This window comes from Truncatella angustata, assembly GCF_020726525.1.
Source record: "Truncatella angustata strain MPI-SDFR-AT-0073 chromosome Unknown BKA67scaffold_6, whole genome shotgun sequence".
Lineage (NCBI taxonomy): Eukaryota > Fungi > Ascomycota > Sordariomycetes > Amphisphaeriales > Sporocadaceae > Truncatella > Truncatella angustata.
The window spans coordinates 1,397,808-1,418,435 of NW_025763386.1; the positions used below are offsets into that span (position 1 = coordinate 1,397,808).

A 20,628-nucleotide genomic window follows, 5' to 3' on the forward strand; every position below is an offset into this window, starting at 1 on the left:
CTTAACCTACTTCAGCCGGCGAAGCGCGCTAGGGCGGAGCTGTCGGCACATTTCCTGTTAGTTGGCAGACAGCGCCGATCACCATCACCATTGACTATTCTGGCTATGCAGTCATGCGGGCACTACTTAGCTGGATGTTGCAGAGACATCATAGGGTTTATAACCGAGTCAGGAACAGGAACAGGAACTCCCAAGCGGCCAAGCGTCTCAACAACCTCGAGGAGTTCTTGTAGAGCCTCAAATTTGACATATCTTGAGTCTTAACGCCCTTTCAAGCTCTCATTGCTTCGAAAGTTATTAGAGCTAGCCGTAATACGGTACCACAGCCGCGTCCGAAAGCAACAATATGCGGTGGACAGTGAACCCGGCGTCGGCGCTGCCGGCTCTTGCGTTAGTGAGCGCAGCATGGGCACAAGATGGCACAATACTCTATTCAAAGCAGATGGCCGCGAGTATCATGTCTCGCCAACAAGGTATTATGACCGGCGCCGGCGGATCGTCCGAGCTGCTGCAGGCAGGGTTCACTCAGAAAGCCCTCACCGCGCTCGTGGCCCAGCACTCCTCCAACAAGTCTTTCGTAGACAGGGTGCAGCAATACATCCGGGACAGCGCAGCATCCGTCGCACCGTTTGTGTCGAACGCCACCAAGGACGCGCTCGGGTATCCCATGGACCGGCTCAGCAACGGCAATGCCCTGCTCGCCCTGTCTGGAAACGGCACGTACAGAAACACGACCGTGGACTATGCCGCTGCGGCAGAGGCTTTAAGGGACAGTATCGACCTCAACCGTCGCAACAACGAGGGCGGGCTCTGGTATTACACATATCCGTACTGGAGCTATCTCGACGGCATGTACAGTCTTGCGCCGTTCTACACGCTGTATTCGCTGGATGCCGCGCTCGACGATGGGACCGTCAACATCACAGCTTTGGATGACATGTTGCTCCAGCTGGAGCTTCTGTGGCAGCACTGCCGTAACTCAACCTCAGGCCTGCTGGTCCATGGCTACGATGCATCTTATACGGCGGTCTGGGCAAACCCGGATACGGGCGCTAGTCCTCACGTCTGGGGTCGCAGTCTGGGCTGGCTCGCCATGGCGCTTGTGGATACGCTGGAGGTTCTCGGAAAAGCAAAGGATGCACGGCCTCTGATAAAATACACGGGCCGGCTCCGGGAAATGTTCCAGAGCCTCGCAGCGGCGCTAATTCGAGCTGCAGATCCGGTGAGCGGCGCTTGGTGGCAGGTACTCGACCGACCGGGCGATGAAGGGAACTATATCGAGAGCAGTGGCAGCGCCATGTTTGCGTATGCGCTTCTTAAGGGACGGCGGTTGGGTTACCTGGATGGTGTGGCAGCTGCAAGTGATGCATCGCAGATTGGGATCAAAGCGAGCGCGTACCTGACAAATACTTTTGTGGTGGATAATGGAAATGGCGCTCTTGGCTATAATGGAACTGTCTCGGTCTGCAGCCTTAACTCTACTGCTTCATATGACGTAAGCTCCATGTTGTGAAAACTCCTACCGGATAGTGAAACTAATTTGGGCTATAGTACTATGTCGGTCAACCCATTCTCTATAATAGTGTATTGGGATCGGCCGCTTATGTGCTTGCTTCGCTTGAGATGGAACGCTTGCAACAGTAGAGACCATACGGTGAGGACAATGTCCACCATGGCATAAAGAATGTTAGATTTGCCTTATTTTGTGTGTATTTGTGTATCTACTCAAAAGTTTGTGGCTTGAATAGTGACTTTGGATCGATAGAAAAAAGGAACACAGAAAAAAGGATGCAGGGTTGGTGCCTCATCGCGAGCTTGTAATGGGTACATATCTTTCGCGCTGTGCCTCCGCATTTGAAAGCATTCGAGCAAACCATTATGAACCTTTCCCCAATACCGGAGCTGAGCTTTTATGAAAATATTCCAAACATTTTCTTGCTTCTCCCAGGAGCTGCAGGGTCTCATCTGGGATCATACAAGCAGAATTTTCCGAAACCACGTGCGCATCTTTTCCGGCCGAGTGGCTTTGTCGATAACCAACACGGTCTGTCCTGTCGAAGATGACATCGAGGACAACGGATTGTAAACATCATGCAAACCACGGTGTAGTCGCATCAAGCAGATATGTTCACAGGTATGCACAACTCCGACGAAGAGCCCAGAGACAAACGGACGGACGGACCCATCTTGTTTGCGAATTCAGAAGAATCTGTTTTCCCCACCAAATATGACGCTCGCTAGATTGCCGTCCGTGAATATGGGAAAGGACGAGGTCCTCACAGTTTGGTGGGGGTTGTTGTTAATATGTCAATCCAAATGGATGTATGGGTCTCGATGCACCGAACTAAAATCACCTGATAGTCTCGCAGATCCCACCTATGGCATCTTGGAACCCTTGACCTTGCCCTCGACTTTTTTCTTTATACTGGCCGGTGCCGTGGCGCTTCACACAATATCCGGTTTTGGCTCGCTACTGGAATTCCAGATCGGATATGTCTCCGCCGAGGTAGGAGGTCTTCTGGGCATTATACAGGCCAAAAATACGCATGAAAGGCGTGTTTGATGTCTTCGATGACCTGTGGCGAGTGTCTCGGATGGCCAAGAACTGTCTGGCCCATTGGCTATCGCCTACGAGTATCGCCAAGGGCTGCGGAGAACATCAAACTGTACGAAGGCGACGGATTTGGACCTAGCTACAGAAAGCAGCACACAATATCTTTGCCGGCGATCGCTATGTTGAGGTGGAAGCGGCGTGAAGCACTCCGTGACGTTTTACGAGAGGGGTTTCTCTGGTGACACAAACCAATTGGTTCGAGTCGTGTTTTACCGTGGTGATGGCAGCGTTATGCAGAAAGAATGAGTGGCGATACTACGATTATCGATGAGACTCTCGTCTGCTCCATGATGGGGGGGGGGGGGAGCGCTTGGTTGGTTTTGCAATAGGAGTATAAGACACGCGCGCACAAGAAACGATTATAGAGTAATCCACAGTTGATCTGGCCTAAAACAGCTTCAGGGTATCGATGAATTACAACGCTGAGTTACTACTAACTACCTCCAAATCATACACATCTATTAGCTAAAGAAAGTACCAATCATAGTCCACATCCGGCGAACCCGTCACGCATCCGTCGACTCTATAAAGTTACAACCTAGTTGGTAGGCGCTTCAACAGTCCGTGTGTCTGTTTGATTCGCATTTGTGTCTATTTGAATCACAGGGTTCAATTGATTCTTGCCCCAATACAGCGAACGTGTATATCTCAGACGATCCGTCGGCACAAACTGGCCATCGTTTCCTCTAAACTCATGGCGAAAAGGATGCAAAGGTCGTCGGGGGCCGGTCTCATACCGAGCGTTGATGATGCTCGAGCGGATTTTCCTGAAATGATGTGTCGAGAGTTGAGGGACAACGTCAAGGTAGTTGTTCCTACCCGGCGCTTGTAGGGAAGCAGCGGCTTGTCCCTGAATTTGCGACCATTCCCGCAACACCGGCGCGGAGGAAGGGTGGCCAACGGCCGACGTCCCAGCGCGGGTTTGGAATAGAGTGGCATCGGCTACATAGCCCACCCCGGAGTGGTACCACGCAGTTCTTGATGTATCGTCTGGTGTCTCGCACAATCGCACATTAAGCATACCCCAGCAGTTGAGCCAACCAGAAGTCTGAGGACTTTGGCAGGTGCCTAGGTTTTGCCAGACATTTATCACAACCTCAACGCTGTTGTCATCATGTACATGACATGAGATGGCGTATTCTGTAGGACAGTCCTCACACCTTTTAATGATGTAGGGCAATGGCCCATCCTCATCACTACTGGTCATTCTCCGAGCAGCCAGGACATACTTGATGCCCTCGCGAAGCGGGATGGTGAAGTTGTTAATCATTTCGCCAGATTGCGGACCATGGTGCGCACAAATCTTGAAATCACCTGCGATATCCCCTGCACCGTAACGAACCAGAACATCCGTCCCTTGGAGATGGATAGGCATCCACAGCCGTTGTATCCTGTGGACGAGGAGGTGTTCGTCCCTGATGACAGCCTCTGTGTCGAGCTTCGTATAACTGACAAAGCGCTTGAAGGGGGATCTTGAAGCGTTGTGGAGATTCCTGTACGCCCTTGCAAAAGTCCAGTCTGTCGAGATGCACAGATCTGACAAGGCAACGCCATGCTTCAACGATAATGCTTGGCGCATCATAATGGCATAGACGTCCCGGAAGCCGAAACCCCAGTCAATACCCCAGCGGCGGAATTGGACCTCCTTCGTATCGCAATCACATTCCTGATGGATATCGGTGGTTAGGGGCCTCCATAGCGATTGATTACTAAGCAATCTAGGATGGAAAATCCGACAATAATGACAGAGTTCCAGCTGTGGAACCTGTGGCTCGATACCTTTCAGAAAGGTCCATCTTTCCCCGTCGCTGTTTCTGCCAACGTATCTGATCCCACCGGACTTCTCATGCTCAATATTGCAAAGAACCTTTTTCCATAGATGAGGGTCCGTACGCTCCTTGAGACGACGACTGCATAGGCCTAGCCGAACAGCATCGTATAGAGGCAAGAAATCCTGCACGATGCCGAGGAGTTCTGGAGGGAGGTCCTGGATGCTGACTTGGGGTGTTACGGTGGTCATTTTTGCTGTTTATAACGGCCAACGTTGCCTGGCGTTGAACGCTAATGTTTAGATGGGGAATAGCCTAAATGCGATTGGCACGTCTATGTGCGACAAGAAAATACCACAGTAGGAACATATCCGTCAGCTGATTGTTTCGTAACCTACAGCTAGGGATGCGATGTGGCTGCGATGTTGTTCTTTGACATGAAAATGCGAAGGAAAACGTTTCAATAAGTGCAGGTCGGGCTCCAGCACGAAAATTGAGTTTCAAACTGAATGAGGTGAGGGGCTGAGAAGGAGCGAGCCGTTCGTGAAATTAGAGGGAGAACATTGCGACAGAGCAAGCTGATTACAGCCTGCAAACCGGTCGCGACAACGCAAAAAGAATGGCAAATTGGAAAGTTTTGGCAAACTGTGATGGATGCATTCCATCAAGCTTTTTACACGCGTGATTCGATTGTTACAGGAAATTGAAGGTGCGACATGCGAATGAGGTCACTGTCACTTGGCCGCCCCCTGGCACCCGGATGGCTGGTTTGTACGATCTTGCTCTGGACTTGATTGTGATTGATCATAGTTGCAGGAGAACTAGTACTCATACCGAACTTAAACCAACACTAATAGATCAAGATGGTACAGTTTTCGCCGTGGGAAGTATGCCGCCAATCTATTCAAATATGATTTTGATGGTAGCACGACGGCATCTCCAGAGCAACGCAACCAACGAAAGCTTGCGACCACAATTGGGCTGCAGTGCAACTCTGGATCACAGATTACTCTATGAGTGAAGTCCCAGACGGGATTCTTGTGTCCGCATTATGCCCATACTATTCCCACACGGTTCGGAATTATAAGTAGAAGCAACTTTTGCGAACGTAAATGTGACTGTAGCCAGACCGTCAACCATAGATTCAACATGAAAAAACGGATGCTGCGTACCTTTTCGTATGCAGCCCGATTGGGGTATCATTGCCATCTTGCTCGCATAGTCAGCCTACATCATATGTCGGTTTTTCACGACATCTCCTTGATCAACTTTCGAACCAGCCTTCTCTGCTGATCGACTGTCAAGTCCTTCTCATCCGTTTCTTTGACCGCCCGCCCTACCACAAGTACCGTCTTGATACTCTCGCTGTTAACCCATATCTTTCCGTTCCTGCCTACTGCTGTCTCAAAGGCAAGGCCAGCAGAGGCCAGTTCGTCCATTACCACCACCTTACCCTCCTCGACAGACTTTCTCATGAGCAATCGCCGTGCCATACCTAGGGAAATATCAAAGAGCATGCCTCCTACTAAAGGACCCAAGCCGTCTGCCTTGCCTGTTGTTGCAGAGACACATTCCAGCTCCGGGTCCATATGTCTGTTTGCCAGACTTACACGAGCATAGACGAGTGCCCCCGAGTTGAATTGGGGCCTGGTCTTCTTCGAGGCACCCTCGAAAGCCAGCTGAGGCAGTGATGCGTTTGACGTGTAGTCGGAAAGATTGACGTAGTAGAAATCTCCAGAGCTCTTGTCGACCTTGCCAATAACCAGGTCACCAACAACCGGGATGTACTGGCGAGTTGTTAGTGTGGAATACTTCAAGGATAAGAAACTACAAGGCGACTCACGCGACCACCGTTGGATTCTACCCATATTGAGTTCTTCTTCCGATCCGTGACCAACTGCCCAGCGATTGTGGGTACTATATCACTAGGAGGGATGTGTCTGAGCCCAGGACCGAGCCTGAGGGGGTGTTTCGGATGAGAGGGTATGAGAGAGGAGTCAAGTACGTCGCCGGGAAGGACGAATACTCTCTCAGTAGAAGTACCCATGCTGATTTGGGGGGGAAATGTGGTTATGAGAATCTGCTATCAAGAGGCGGTTATGAATGGTATTGATGAGCTAGACACTGAGAAAATGTGGTTAGCTGTGGCGTTGATCAATGAATGTGAGTGCAAAGAATACTTACAGTAGATAGACTAACCCAATCAAGTGCTAGACTAGGTTAGACCAAGTATTCTTTGCAAGTTTGGAGGGCCGCTGAGGGGCACTTGTGGCGGTGCAAAAAATGTCAATTGCAAATGCCAGATCTGGCAGGGTCAAAGTCAAAGTCAAGCTCAAGGTTCAAGGTCAAGGTCAATTGGTCGCTGCTGTTAACGCTTGGGCAACTTTTTTTTTTTTTTTTCCTCCGAACTTTTGAAATTTTAGGGACGCCTTGGACTGCCAGATCCTTATTAGCAACCCCACCAAGTTTACGGTCTCTCTTGACAGGTTCATTTCGCATCTTTGCTTGTTTCGATTTTGCAAAGACCACATTTGACGTTAAAACAATAAACTCGATCAACATATCCCACAAATACAAGCGATATGGCTGACAAGAAGTCTGGCGTTGCGCCCGACCAGCGCACTGTCATTGGTCTCTCCTTTGGTAACTCGTACAGTTCCATTGCCTGCACCGTCGACGATGCCGCCATCGTGATCGCCAACGAGGACGGTGACCGTCAAATCCCTACAGTACTGTCTTACGTCGACGGTGAGGAGTACAACGGAGGCCAGGCCAAGGCTTTCCTCATCCGCAACCCCAAGAACACCGTTGTCTCCTTCAGGGACTTCCTCGGCCAAGAGTATGCCATCCCCCATCTCGATCCACTAGAGCAGGCTTCTGCTGCTGCGTGGACTGCTTTTCGAGGCCGAGGCTGATGCTGATTGATCACTCGCTCCAGATTCAAGTCCGTCGACCCTACACACTGCCACGCTGCAGCCCACGCCGAGAACAAGGACGGCGTTGTATCATTCACCATTCAAGACAAGGCTGAGGGTGAGCCTTCCACTATTTCCGTGTCCGAGGCCGCAACCCGCTACATCAGAAAACTTGCACAGTCTGCCTCCGACTACATCGGCAAGAAGGTCACCTCGGCTGTCCTGACCGTGCCTACCAACTTCACCGACAAGCAACGCGAGGCTCTCACCAAGGCCGCCAACGACGCCGGCCTTGAGGTTCTGCAGTTGATCAACGAGCCTGTAGCCGCCGTCCTGGCTTATGATGCCCGGCCCGAGGCCGAGGTCAAGGACAAGATCATCGTTGTTGCCGATCTTGGCGGTACCCGCTCAGATGTTGCCGTTGTTGCCTCGCGAGGAGGCCTTTACACCATTCTGGCAACCGCCCACGACTACGAATTCGCGGGTGTCCACCTCGACCAGGTCCTCATGGAGCACTTTGCCAAGGAGTTCATGAAGAAGAACAAGGAGGTCGACCCTCGCGACGACGCAAGGAGCTTGGCCAAGCTCAAGGCCGAGTCAGAGTCCGCCAAGAAGGCCCTCAGCATTGGTACCAATGCATCTTTCAGCGTTGAGAGTCTGGCTGGTGGCATCGATTTCCAGGCTACCATTAACAGGTTAAGATATGAGACCATTGCACGCAAGGTCTTTGAGGGCTTCAACCGCCTGGTCGAGGGTGTTGTCAAGAAGGCTGGCCTGGATGTACTCGATATCGACGAGGTTATCATGACCGGTGGTACTTCGCACACCCCTAGAGTCGCCGCCAACTTCCGTTACATCTTCCCCGAGACCACCGTCATCCAGGCTCCCTCGACCAGCTCCAGCTCCATCAACCCCTCGGAGCTCTTGGCTCGTGGTGCAGCTCTGCAAGCATCGCTTATCCAGGAATATGAGAGCGATGATATCGAGCAGTCTACTCACCCAGCTGTGACTACTGTGCTCCACGTTACCAATGCCATCGGTGTCATCACATTGAACGAGGCTGGTGAGGAGTCATTCACTCCTGTCGTCGCTCCCGAGACTGGTCTGCCTGCTCGTCGCACAGTCCACGTTGAGGCCCCCAAGGAGGGCGGCGACGTGCTTGTCAAGATTGTTGAGGGTAACACACACATCAAGGTCACCAAACCCGAGCCTAAGCCCAAGGAGGAGAAGGACGACGATGACGAGGACGACAGCGATGACGATTCTGAAGATGAGGAGGAAGAGCACCGCGAGAAGATCTGGAAGATCGGAACCACCTTGGCCGAGGCCGGCATCAAGGGCGTCAAGAAGGGTAGCAAGGTCGAGGTCACGATCCAAGTCAACGCCGACCTGGCCGTGATAGTCACCACCAGGGAAGTCGGTGGAAAAGGAGGTGTCAGGGGTAACATCAAGGCCCCATAAGGAAGTGGCTTGACTGCCCCTGAAAATTTCTGTTTTTGATGACTGATAGGATCATGGAGTGCTTAAGTGCCTATTGTAGCTTGGCATTTGGCGCGTGGCGTCTTAGATCTTCAAAAGGACAAATAGACTGATCCCCAAGCGGTTGGGTGTTACGACAATAGAGTAAAAATACTACTGTTACGAATGGAATGACATTTCATCAAGATTTCCTTCTTTCTATATTAACACTTGTGCACATCATCACTAACGCACACTCGCTTTCGGTCTCTGTCACGAGCGGATGAGGAAGAGAAGAAAAAAGTCCCACATTAAATGAATCATCGTCTTTCATTGAATCCGACAAGACTAAACCAAAATCACGCCCTCGCTATGCGCCCCTGCTCTATTTACCTGCCAGATGAGGCCCTTGCAGAATACTTCTATAGATACCGGCCCTTTTCCTTCTCCATACAGCTCGGACCGTATTAATATATGTATAAATGTGTCTTGAGAAGACGGGACGAAACGGGAGTTCCTAGACAACCGTGCCCGGCAGACCCCAGCTCACGAGGTCGTCCCGGACGTCGAACTCGCTGACCTCCTTGTGTCCTCCCCTCCTGCCGGCGGCATATCCATGCTCCGCGCTGCCGCTGCCGCTGCCGCTGCCCAGGCTGCCCATCGTGGGCGCCAGGGAAGCCAGGCTCTCGCTCCGCACGCGGCTGCTCTCGTCCGCGAAGGGGTCGTCGCGGGTGTGCTGCCGTTGCGGGCGCTGCCGGCTGCTCGAGTGCCCGCGGCCCTCCTTGACCGTGGCCAGCGACCGCTCTGACGACGCGCTGTGCTGTCGCCGGTGGAAGAGCTTGTCGCGCATCCTGTGCACGTCCGAGGGCTTGAGCGTTCCGCCGTGGGCCTCCTCGCTGCCGGACGACGTGGTGCTGCCCAGGTCTTCTGCCCGGCGACCGCGGCTCTGGTGGCGGTCGTTGTCGTTGTTCTTCTTCTTCCTCCGGCTGTTGTTTGGGTCTTTCCACCCATCGCCCCCGGAAAATATGTCCTCGATGCACTCGTCCGCGGGAAGCTCGCCGGCCTGGCAGCTCCACGACGCTGCTAGTGCCCGGCGGTACATGTCCTGCAGCTCGCTCGCCTCGCGCGACTTGTTTTGGCTCGTCACGTTGGGCGCCGCTCCTGACCCGGCAGCGTCGTCGACGGGCTCGACGCCTTCGGCCATAATGCCCGCGATGCCGCCAAACATGGGTGCGGTCTTCAGGGCCGGCGCGACGTAGTTCCTGTCTCCGTCGATCTGTATCATGAGAATGCCCAGCTTCAGGGTACTGTTGATTTTACTCTCTTGCATGAGGTACCGCCGTATGATGCCCTCGTCGGCTGCTTCTTGCTCCTCGGCGATCCCATTCTCAACTCCCAGAGCCGCGCTGTTCAACGTGCCGCTTGCGCTTGCGCTGCTCAGTCGTCGTTTGCCCTGCAGAGCCGGACCCAGTATGTCCTTCCGCGCATGCTCGAGGCTTCCTCCCATGCGGCTGCCGAGGCTCTTTCTCGGGAAGTTCTCGCTCTCCTCCACATACTCGCTGAGATTCAGCCTTACAACACCCATGTTGATCTTCTCATCCCTGCCGCCGGAGGAAGAGAACTCCTGTACCACCTCGAACTCGATGGGGCAGTCTGTCAGGCTGTTGTTCTTGTCTATAGATATGCGCACGGGCACGATCTTGCTGTAGTCATATGTGACGCGGTGATTGATGCTGTCGATGGGGCACTTGTCCGTCCTGCCGCGATGTTCGCCATGCATGGAGTGTGGGAGGTGCCATTTTATCTGGGAGGTGCCGCTCACGAGCGGGACGTTGTTGAGATCGTAGATGGTGAGATGGAGGTCGAATTTAGGCTTGCGGGCCTTGTTGACTATGGGAAGGAAAGACGGCATGTTAGCGACTGCTGTTGGGTGTATATCGGCATGTTACAGCATGGTATCGCCCCGGGTGTTATTCGGTGGTTGTCTCCTTGTTGAGAAGCGATGGGGTATGACGAGGTAGCGATAGGCGCATATCAGAGAAACAAAGAGCATGTGTATTGCTTGGAGTGGTTCGCCAATAGGGGTTTGAAACACTGTCTTGGTTTCTGGTTACAGCCTCGTCCGTTGCCCGTTTCCGTCAAAGCACGCAATGCTCGTGGGATCCGGACTCTGGCTGGAACGCGGCTGACATGGGGAGGTACAGACGAAGCTGAAGCATGAGCGCATTGAGTTGAGGCAGACAAGGGCGTATTGGAGTGGGAGCACTCTCATGCAAAGACCGGGGGAAAGGCAAACACGAACAAACAAGAACAGGGAAGTTAGGCTTACTCAAGGATGCCATGTTTCTTACTATAACCCTATTTGTACTCTTATTCTGATTCACCCCAAAGGCTTACGCCAGCAGATTACCAACAGTCGTGGGACATTCGCTCGGAGGGCGCGCTACCGAGCCGGGTAAGCAATAGTTGGGATTGCGCCTGCACATGCATTCATGGTAGGACGGATTGGAAAAACACAGCGCGACCGTATCAGAATTCCGGACGATCCGGGGCACATGCGCTGCACAACTTGTCTCGAAAGATAAGAGAGTCAAGCTGACAGCTTACGAGCACACGTGAAGAAAAAAGGGAACCACCGTCAGGAGGTTCTGGCCTCAAATGGATCCGTCGATGACATGCAGAGACGCGTGGGGAAAACAAGGATTTGGCATCTATTCTTTCCAAGACCGAGACCGAGACCCAAAGTCGTGGCGCTTGAGACGTCATGTCTTCAGAATTGCCAGAGTCTCTGGAATTGGCTGACCTTTGGGGCAATGGATCTCTCTCGGTTTTAGGGGTTTGGAGGGGGGGGGGGGCATGGCGCGTGTATGTGGCTGTCTTGTAATAACGAATTGGGGGTGGGCTCTATTAGGTTAGTTATTATTAACGGGTCACCTGTGGCCGTGCTTCTCCAACAAGCTAGCGCCGAAATTTTCCAGCAAGAGTCAGACACTGGCAACGCGATGATGGACGCGATGTCAATTAAGTGCCCAGTAGTTTTGAAGTTGCAGTATGAAAACAAGTTGATTTGATGGTATAGAAAGACGTCGTATTTCTCTTGGCCCGCGAAATAATGTTTGCTACAAGCGAACTGAAAGCATTGATCTGACTGTTTTATGAACATATTCATACTGCACTTCTCGGAATTATTCGAAACACCCAATTCATTCCATGACTCTCACGTGCTAGGTAGAGTAGCTGGAGGAATATGGCTCCGGGGCAGCAGGGTCATCAAAACCCTGGCGATAAGCCAAAGAAACGCCCAGCTGATGCTTCATTGGCATCTGCCTCAAGCAAGAAGCCCAAGACCGGGGAAAGCAACAATCAAGGTGGAAGCAAACCCGCTGCACCAGCACCAAAGCCTGACCCGAGAAAAGCCCGAGCCCAAGCAGCTCGTAACGGGCGGAATCAGCCATCTCGGGTGAAGGATACTCCAGTCGGAGAGAAACAGTCCAACGGCACTGGTGGGAAAAGCTTCATGGATCGGAGAGCAGTAAGGGCTATTGCAGCCCAGCCATCTGATGCTGCTCTCAAAGATGGAGAGCTCGACGTTCAGGCGTTCCTCAACGCCCGTGGCTTTGAAATCAAGGCTCTGGATGAGAGTATGAGAAGAACCATGACTTCGAAGACGAGCCGAGCTTTCCAGAAGGTACCTTTCGTCTTGAGAAGGAGGGCTGCAGCACATAATCACAAACGCGTTCCGAAGCGCCTACACAGGAGAGCCAAACGTGAGATGGATCAAGATAATACGCCCACCGTCAACTCCAAGACGAGAAAGCCCAAGACCGTACGGAGTCGTCTTCGTGCAGAGACCGCACTTCGTTTGGGGAAACTGGCCGAAAGAAAGAGAAGGCAGAAGCTGCTCCAGAAGGGTAAGGATGGAAAGCTCGACGAAGTGACGGTACAGACGCGCCTAGCTCGCCCAAAGATCAAGAGAAACAGCCTAAACAAACCAGTGATCACGGCGAGGAAGTTCAGAAGGCGACAACTTAATAAGACTTGGCTGCCAACACATCTTTGGCATACAAAAAGGGCAAAAATGACTCCACCAAAGGAGCCGTTGTGGAGGTTCGCCATACCTTTGACACCAAACCAGAAATGCTACAGACCCACGCATCGTGCAATGCGAGAAAAGGGGGCAATGGCTTGGGATACGAGCTATATGAGCACCATCAGCCTGTGTGGCATTGAAAGGAGCGTAGCTCAAGTGCTTAAAGCACTTGGCATGACCGCAGAGAGTCTGTGGAACAGCAGTGGTGAGAGATGGCGATCAGGCGCCATGCACTGGAGTGGGACTTTGGCAAGGACACAAAATAACATCACAAAGATGCTCGGACCAGCAACAATTCTATGGGATCCTGAACTTGAAGACCAGGTTGCAGAAGCGAATATCAAAAAGAGAGCAACGAGGCGGCTCCTTATACGACTGCACCCTTCGACATTTCTCGAAACGTTCAACGAAGTTCTACGTTTGTCCAAGGGGTTGACTCCTCGCCCTCATGTGGAAGACCTACGTTACGAGCTTGGCAGTATCGAAGTGACGGGCCCCGATGCAACCGAAGCGCTCTTGGGCAGCATTAAGCCGTATCATGAAGACTTGGACAAGAAAAACCCCCATGCCTCGAAGTGGCAGTCTTTAGCAGGTGTTAACCCTTCAAGTCTTCCCATTGGATCTTTACTGGCATTTACCGCAAGAGACCCTCGTCTTCAATTCCCCCCAAGGCGTATACAAGTGCCAGGCGCAACTGATGGGGCAAAACAAACAAGCGCATCATGGCAGCAACACTTAGCTCCCAGTCCGATGGCACTATTCGATCGCGATGCCCGCTTCAAGGCATCTCGACTACCCTCACAGAAATCAATCAACCGTCGTAAAAGCAAGGAATCTTCGGGCACGGTCCTTGAGCCAACACAGCTTGACCCAGAGATCCCCATCATCCTACTAGCTACCCGTCAAGGTGACACTCCTGGAAAGTGGACGGTGCTGATCCCTTGGAAGTGTGTGCTTCCTATATGGTACGCACTGATGCACTGCCCTCTATCTTCCGGCGGCAACCCACTTTTTGGTGGACTAGAGGAAGTTCAGCAAGGTGCCTTCGAACAAGGCCTCCCGTGGTTCCCTGGTGATTTCCCAGCCACCAGCGCGGGCACAGCCTGGGAGCTAGAACAGCGAGAAAAGAGGAAGAAGGCATGGGATAAAATGCCCAAAGGCAAAAGAGTTAACTACGAGACACTTGATCTAGGTGCCGGTCGCAAAGGCGAAATTGGACAAGGTTGGAACAACGATTTCGAGACGTTGCTGAACCTCAATTTGCCCGCCAACGATGTAGAGAAACCAGATGTGGTTATGACCGGTCAAGATAACATGGCTAACGAAGAACCCAACAACCAGGAGAAGGATGTCACGCATAAAGGCCAACTATTAGATGGAATGACCCACCTGTCAAAGCTCTCTTTCAACGCGCATATTGCTAGCAAGGTCGCCTCTCTCCCACCAGCTGCACTTGTCACCGTCAAGGTGGTATTTCTGGGTCGCGGTGTTCCTAGTCCTTGTGCTCGGATTTACCGTCTCCCCACAAACAAGACCGTTGATGCTGCTACACAGGCCGAGGTCCCAGCTACAAACCCGCCACTTGTTAAGAGCAGTGGCGTACCAGCGGACCTTGGGAAGCAATGGCTTGCGGCACTTCCGGAGAAAGCTAAACAAGCACATGCAACAAAGCCTGTAAAGCATAACACCTCAGCGAACATCAGTCTAGGGACGAGAACACGCTTGTTAGCCCAAGAGCTCACCGCACCAGCCCAGTTGGAGACTGAAACCATTAATGGGCATTCTTTATGTCCGGATGCCGAAGATCTGATCGGTTTCGTCACGGCAGGCTGTTTCAACCTGAAGGAAGGCAATGCTGAAGCTATCGCCAGTCTTTCAGCTGAGAAAGCATTGGCTGAGCGCAAAAGACACATGAACAAGGATGATCGTGCCGCAAGATTGTGTATTGTTCGAAACTCAGGTCAGAGTGTGGGATGGCTAGCTAAATGGGAGTTGGTGTGACATCCACAACGATAGCGAAAACGGCGGATTATATTCTTATATAGTCCCTTTAAACGTGCATGATGTACCACTAGTCAATATAAGCAAAACTGCAGAATACTATAGTGCTTAGCCTCAGTCTCTTTACCCCTCCAGCTGCTTATACCGGTGGACACTCTTATCCACGAAGCAGAGAAATCTATTCAAGAACACAGCTCGATTCTTAGCTCAAACATCCCCAATCTAGGAAGCTACTTTTCAGCAAACACCAAAGAAGCGTGTCGAAGAATATATGAGTTGCCGCCGTAGGAAGCCAGGCGTCCAAGGATAGAGCTATATCATTAACCTGCTGGCGCGTACTTGAGCGCCACAAAGATGAGGACACTCGCTGGAGTTGTAGGTATTGCTCCTAGAAATTCACGGTTTGTGGTTTTCGCTAGCCCTATACTAAGGACGGAAAGCAAATTAGACCTCGAAAAGTATTCAATTTGTTTCACATTAAATATGATTGTTACAAAAATTTTAGATGCTTCTTTGCAGATTTGGTCTGTGTTGATCTGCAAGAGCTGGGCGTCATATCTGGTCACTCCATACATGCAACGAGTTGTGGTCCGAAACCAGTATTTTACAAGCACTAGAGCCATGCTTCCAGTATCCTCTGATTCTCAACTGTTCCGAGCATAATGCCTGCAAGTATCATAACTCTTTGGAATCATAAGTATGATTGTTCGATGAGACACTGTGAGCAAAGTCGCTTTGGAGATTACTACCCGAGCTACAAGAGTTTACGAAGTCGCTCACTTCTATTATCACCGTCATAATGGGAAACATCCGTCTTGTACCATACCGTGCCATCAAGTTTCTGTTCTTCAACGCTAGATCATCGACTGAATCGTTCCGACTTTTTCGACCTTTCCGTGTTCCAACAGTGGAGGCTCACACGCAATAAGTCTGTGGACGTGTGAATTGTTATGTCAGAAGCGCACTCGAGATAAAGGCACTCCTGTGTTTATAAAGGGAATTGGAAAAGCGTGGATATACGAGGGGATGGTAATATACTGAGAAGAGCCCGTTTTTGCTCCACAAAAGTTCTCTCTCCACCCCGTCACAACTTGGAAGAGGACAAACACTTTCATGCCAATAGTTGTACTCAGACCTAATCGTATAAGCCAAGGATCTGGCCAACAATACTCTTAAAAACCCCATTAGGATCAAACTTCTCGCGAACAGCCTTGAATCTCGCAAGATGCTATATTTCAAGTCAGCACGGCCTCATATCGTTGCGGGCGGCAAACGATTCTTACGTCTGGGTCTATGTTCTTGGTCGCATTGCCAAACACCTCACGGGTGTTCTTCGTCCAATGCGGGCGGCACGGGAACTCGTTGATCAAAGCAGTCGCCAATCTCGGGTCTGTCCACCATCAGCATTATTATAGTGTAGAACCAAACAGAACAGGGCTTCACTCACAGAAGGCATCGTTGTAAGGCCGCCCGTCGCCAACACTCGGCTTGAAATGCGGGAAATCAAACATGATCGCGCCCTTGCTCCAGTCCGCGCCGTCGCTCGTGTTGTACGTGACCTGGCCGAGGAGATCATAGTACGGCTTGCCGAATTTGATGTTGATCCCCGAACGGTACGTGCTCGTCATGGTGATGCCGCGCTCGGTGTACTCCGCGTCGAACAGCTCGCGGACGCGCCTCAGCATGGCGTTGGCCTGCGTGACGGGGAACGCGAGCTCCAGCGTCTCCCCTCGCAAGCCGTAGTCCCACTCGGCCTTCGTGCCCGGGTACAGGCCGCCGATCAGCACGTCATAGTTCCACCCGTACACGGGCCAGAAGAGGATGGTAGCGTCGGTCGTCTTGTCGTGGAAGTTGGGCGCCGACCATAGTGAAAAGAAGGTCGTCTCGGCGAGCTCGTTAGACGTTTCGAGGTACTTGCCGGAGTTGAGCAGCGGAATGGCAACGCCGGCCTCGAAGTCGGTCAGGGAGAACGTGCTTTGGAAACCTTGCTGATTGCTGAGGGTGGATGGTATCTCGTCGTAATAGCGGTGGTGGAACTTCTTGAGGTATGGCCACCACTGTCGGAGAAAGATGAGTTTGGATGTGTCTTTTTAAAAAGAGGTTGAGTTGGAAGGCTTACCCAGAAGTTGGCTGTGGCATAAGGCGCAATCATGCCATAGATGTCTCCGTTCAGGATATCATCCTCGTCATAGATATCTTGCTTGGCGAAGACCTTGAAATCGGGGTAAATCTTGAACTTCATCCGGGCGATGATACCTAATAGACCGAGTGATGTCGACGCGGCAAGCCATTCATCATTGCTTTGGTCTCTCTCGAGCGTAACAATGTCGCCGTTGCCATTGATGATGTCCAATGAGAGAACACCAGCAGCGACCATCGACTCTTCACGGATAGAAGACCGATGCGCGCCCATCGCCATGGCACCAGCCATGGAGATATTCCAGTTAACAAGGGTGTAGCCCATGGAAGCGTTACGCTCATGCAGCCACTCCGCGAGTTGCAGGAACGTGACACCCGCCTCAATGACCACTGAACCGGATTCAGCTCCCGGCTTTAGCTGAAGGTCGGAAATTCCATTGGTATACTCGGTACGTATAATGACGGTGCGCGGGTCGTCTTGACACATGGTGTCGAACCACATGTGTCCCTTTCCAGAGGCTCGCACTGGGGTCCCGTTAGCGGCAGCATCCTTCACGATGCTTACCATCTCGTTCACACTGGTGACGTTATGAACGGCGGCGACATCGCGACAGGCTGGAAATCCAGGGCCGTCGAAAGTATTGTATGGTTCAGCTAGAACACGGACGGCGGCCGTGCCGACAAGTAAGATGGTTTTGAAATATGACAGCATCGTGATGCAAATTGTTGCGGCGGCCGACGATATGCCCCGGAGCGTTAAGAAACATTCGTGATACTTACCTCGAGGTCATCTATATAGATTCCAGTGCCTTGCACGAAGCTTTAGATTGATCTCGCAAAGACCATCGATCATTGGTGCGTGCCGTCATTGCTGCCATCAGCTTGGTCCAACATCACCTCGGTACAGCCGCGGCACTCATCTACTTCTTCACAGAAAAAGCTGGGAATACGTAATCGCACAACTGCTCCTAGTTGCATGTGATTCCCCATGTACGACCTCGTGCCTGGGGAAGCACATCCATGTTGCACTCACCAAAAGCTTTAATGGTAACCATTCCGGCGCGCAAGGGCAAGGGTCTAGTAACGAGGGCGAGAAACAACCGACCAGTCGCTTGCAAGGACCTATTCAGAATTGGAAGGAACAATTTTGAAAACAATCGAATGCTACCCTCAAAGACATGAGGATCGGCTTACATAGAAGATCGCTTGTATGCAAGCACGGATTCCGAGTCTTGGCATAATGTAACACCCCGCAAACCTATGGCAGTTCGTGACATAAAAGGTGACCACGAACCCCTGACTTATGCTTGCATGTTCTGGGAAGAAAATTGCAGGATTTAGGTCGGGGAAAACGGATCCGCACCTGACCGCCATGTGAATCACTTGAATGAGTATTCGCAGTGGTCAGAATTGTGGAATAAGTCAATGTGACCTAGTCGAGGCCATGACATCGATCATCTCGGGCGATGTTCTCTGCTACGGTACTGCCATCAGTGCAGCCCCCGAAAACAGTGTAATTGTGGTACTGATGAAAAGCACGGCAAGAAGTCATATCCCGTTTGCTCTAAATTTAGACGAAACTTTAGGTAGGAAGCAGAGCCGAAGACCCCTGTTGGCTACAACGCACTTATAGCAGGTAACTTTTATAACGTAAAGGAAATACGGCAATCTAGACACTTATATGGCCTTTGAAATTGTATCACCTCCTCAAATCTGAAGATATACACTAGAATATATTGGACCACTTGATAAATCATGCTTCACAGTTATCAAATGAAGTGGTTGATGCAGCAATTCTATATCCCTTCTTTCTTGACATTATCCACGCCCTTGCTTCTCAGACCTCGAAAAGAATCTTGTTTGCTGAGTACCAATGTAAGTACTGACCACTCTAAGCAGTGCGTTTGAGTTTGCGAGGCTAGAAGCCGACGATTTTAATATGCCATTGCTCAAGATCAACCTCCACCTCTGATCTATATCTGTAATTTCGAGGTCGATGCTAAAGGATGTTTCAGAAGCCCTCTCACCGTCTAGTTGCACTTTAACGAAGTTGAACCACTGTTCTACTGACAACTCGGGCCCTAGCACCATCTTCCACTACCTATCATACTAGCCCTCTTCCCTGTTCTCAGTCCTAGAGCTCTGCGGCGGTAGAAGTCACACCAAGTAGCGTTCTCTGTATCAGGTCCAGATTCTCGTACGCTATTACAATAAGTAGGTGTCATCAGGAAATTCGATCCTACACTTGAGCTCATGTCCACACCTACGCCGACTCGCCCAGTTGGCGAGCGTGGAAGTGCGTTGCAAAACATGGAAGCACCCCTAATCAGCACAGCGGGCCCAGCAAAAATATCCTCGCTCATGGATGCCTCCATGAAGCCATCTGAGGCGTTGATCGGATCGAAATGTCCTGGCCAAATTGCAGCACGCCTTTGACATCCACTTAATGGTCGCCGTGGGAGTGGGAGTAAATGATTGCGATCATCCGCCATGAAACTCTCCTCGCGCTTCACGAAGGTTATATTTGGAAGGTCCAGAGCTCTGACGTGATAGATGCCCAGAGTAATCTCATGCAGACCTTACTCAGACTTCAACTGCACTTGCCTTCAGAGATTAGGTTACACCGTCGCGTTCATTATCCGTCTGAAAGAGAATGGTTATCAACGTTTCACACGACCTCTGCCTCGGCACCCTAGATAATACTCGGGTTAAAGCTGATATGAATCTTCACTTACCATCTCAAAGATCTCTCCGGTCTTCGTGATATGGCGGCAAGACATCTGAGACTGTTTTTGATATGTTTTTTTTCAGCTGGCCTATCGAAGGAGCCCGTCTCTTGTATCTTGATGCCAACAGATGCCTTCTGTGGCCGACTGCCGGCGAGATCAGCTTCGAGCGCGCCGGCGGAGAATACGGAAATGGCGTGCTTTCTGGGCACCGAAGATTTCTTTGTGAAGTCGCTTATTGTGTGAGAATCAAGGATTAAAGCGATGGATGGAGCAACGAATTAAGCTGAAGCTTCCCGATTTGGTTATAGGGGGTCTACCGCCTTTATATTGTGTATACAGTGGGCGAGATAACCCATCGAACGTGGCACCTAGACGCATAAAGCTATAGCGAAACTCGCGAACAGTCCATAAGGTGTGAGACAAGTCGTAAGATGAGTCGAACTTAGGAACCGGGCTTGAAATCTCATGTTTTATTGCTTCAAACGCAATACAACTGTAGGGAAATGACCGACCGGCGATCTAAGAGAAGGCTTTCCTGGTCTCTTCGCCCATGCCAATACTCCGAACTTGAGGGAGAAAAGACGACTAAGAAGTAGTTCAGTGTATATCTTTCTTTGCCTTTATGGTAAAATGCGAAGTTTTGCGAGTATGTATCTTTATCATATCGTGAGCCGTTGGCAGCTTACACACTTTCTGCGTCAATCGTCGCGTCTATTATCAAATTCTAGTACAATAGTCTGGCTGGCTGGAACTAACCGTAGTGGGGCCAAACTGAAACACCCAATCAATCAGTATCTATTGCAACATACGCCAAGCATATGATAATATTTCTCACGGGTTTTCCATAACAAGAACGGCCTCACATGAGAACCAATACTGAACTTCATGCCGTTGTATGACTGAGGATTTGCAG

At 51.2% G+C, this 20,628-nt stretch overlaps 8 protein-coding genes across 8 annotated transcripts; 3 read left to right on the forward strand and 5 right to left on the reverse strand.

The window, feature by feature from the left end:
- Nucleotides 1–457: 457 nt before the first annotated feature.
- On the forward strand, nucleotides 458–1,644 carry BKA67DRAFT_521291 (Six-hairpin glycosidase-like protein; the record flags this gene model as incomplete). Its single annotated transcript, XM_046098265.1, has 2 exons — nucleotides 458–1,495; nucleotides 1,552–1,644. 2 exons carry the CDS (start codon nucleotides 458–460, stop codon nucleotides 1,642–1,644), a joined length of 1,131 nt encoding a protein of 376 aa, XP_045956157.1.
- A 1,508-nt stretch (nucleotides 1,645–3,152) lies between these two features.
- BKA67DRAFT_537729 (uncharacterized protein) lies at nucleotides 3,153–4,634 on the reverse strand (the record flags this gene model as incomplete). The annotated part of the gene is made up of 1 exon (XM_046100376.1): nucleotides 3,153–4,634. The coding sequence occupies one exon, from the start codon at nucleotides 4,632–4,634 to the stop codon at nucleotides 3,153–3,155; it is 1,482 nt and encodes a 493-aa protein (XP_045956158.1).
- Nucleotides 4,635–5,630: 996 nt separating this feature from the next.
- BKA67DRAFT_521413 (uncharacterized protein) lies at nucleotides 5,631–6,430 on the reverse strand (the record flags this gene model as incomplete). The annotated part of the gene is made up of 2 exons (XM_046098275.1): nucleotides 5,631–6,170; nucleotides 6,227–6,430. 2 exons carry the CDS (start codon nucleotides 6,428–6,430, stop codon nucleotides 5,631–5,633), a joined length of 744 nt encoding a protein of 247 aa, XP_045956159.1.
- Nucleotides 6,431–6,720: 290 nt separating this feature from the next.
- On the forward strand, nucleotides 6,721–8,964 carry BKA67DRAFT_572264 (hsp70-like protein). The gene is made up of 2 exons (XM_046103272.1): nucleotides 6,721–7,222; nucleotides 7,322–8,964. The coding sequence occupies exons 1-2, from the start codon at nucleotides 6,966–6,968 to the stop codon at nucleotides 8,757–8,759; spliced, it is 1,695 nt and encodes a 564-aa protein (XP_045956160.1). The 5' UTR covers nucleotides 6,721–6,965; the 3' UTR covers nucleotides 8,760–8,964.
- Nucleotides 8,965–9,068: 104 nt separating this feature from the next.
- BKA67DRAFT_572269 (N-terminal C2 in EEIG1 and EHBP1 proteins-domain-containing protein) lies at nucleotides 9,069–11,590 on the reverse strand. The gene is made up of 2 exons (XM_046103273.1): nucleotides 11,086–11,590; nucleotides 9,069–10,646 (listed from the first exon to the last, which is right to left on the reverse strand). Exons 1-2 carry the CDS (start codon nucleotides 11,096–11,098, stop codon nucleotides 9,274–9,276), a joined length of 1,386 nt encoding a protein of 461 aa, XP_045956161.1. The 5' UTR covers nucleotides 11,099–11,590; the 3' UTR covers nucleotides 9,069–9,273.
- Nucleotides 11,591–11,703: 113 nt separating this feature from the next.
- On the forward strand, nucleotides 11,704–14,988 carry BKA67DRAFT_572272 (ribonucleases P/MRP protein subunit POP1-domain-containing protein). The gene has a single exon (XM_046103274.1). The coding sequence runs from the start codon at nucleotides 12,004–12,006 to the stop codon at nucleotides 14,845–14,847; it is 2,844 nt and encodes a 947-aa protein (XP_045956162.1). The 5' UTR covers nucleotides 11,704–12,003; the 3' UTR covers nucleotides 14,848–14,988.
- Nucleotides 14,989–15,982: 994 nt separating this feature from the next.
- Nucleotides 15,983–17,698, reverse strand: BKA67DRAFT_537734 (FAD/FMN-containing dehydrogenase; the record flags this gene model as incomplete). The annotated part of the gene is made up of 4 exons (XM_046100377.1): nucleotides 15,983–16,075; nucleotides 16,131–16,237; nucleotides 16,295–16,904; nucleotides 16,967–17,698. The coding sequence occupies 4 exons, from the start codon at nucleotides 17,696–17,698 to the stop codon at nucleotides 15,983–15,985; spliced, it is 1,542 nt and encodes a 513-aa protein (XP_045956163.1).
- Nucleotides 17,699–19,120: 1,422 nt separating this feature from the next.
- Nucleotides 19,121–19,840, reverse strand: BKA67DRAFT_647840 (uncharacterized protein; the record flags this gene model as incomplete). Its single annotated transcript, XM_046105967.1, has 3 exons — nucleotides 19,722–19,840; nucleotides 19,250–19,493; nucleotides 19,121–19,188 (listed from the first exon to the last, which is right to left on the reverse strand). The coding sequence occupies exons 1-3, from the start codon at nucleotides 19,764–19,766 to the stop codon at nucleotides 19,121–19,123; spliced, it is 357 nt and encodes a 118-aa protein (XP_045956164.1). The 5' UTR covers nucleotides 19,767–19,840.
- Between the last annotated feature and the right edge of the window lie 788 nt (nucleotides 19,841–20,628).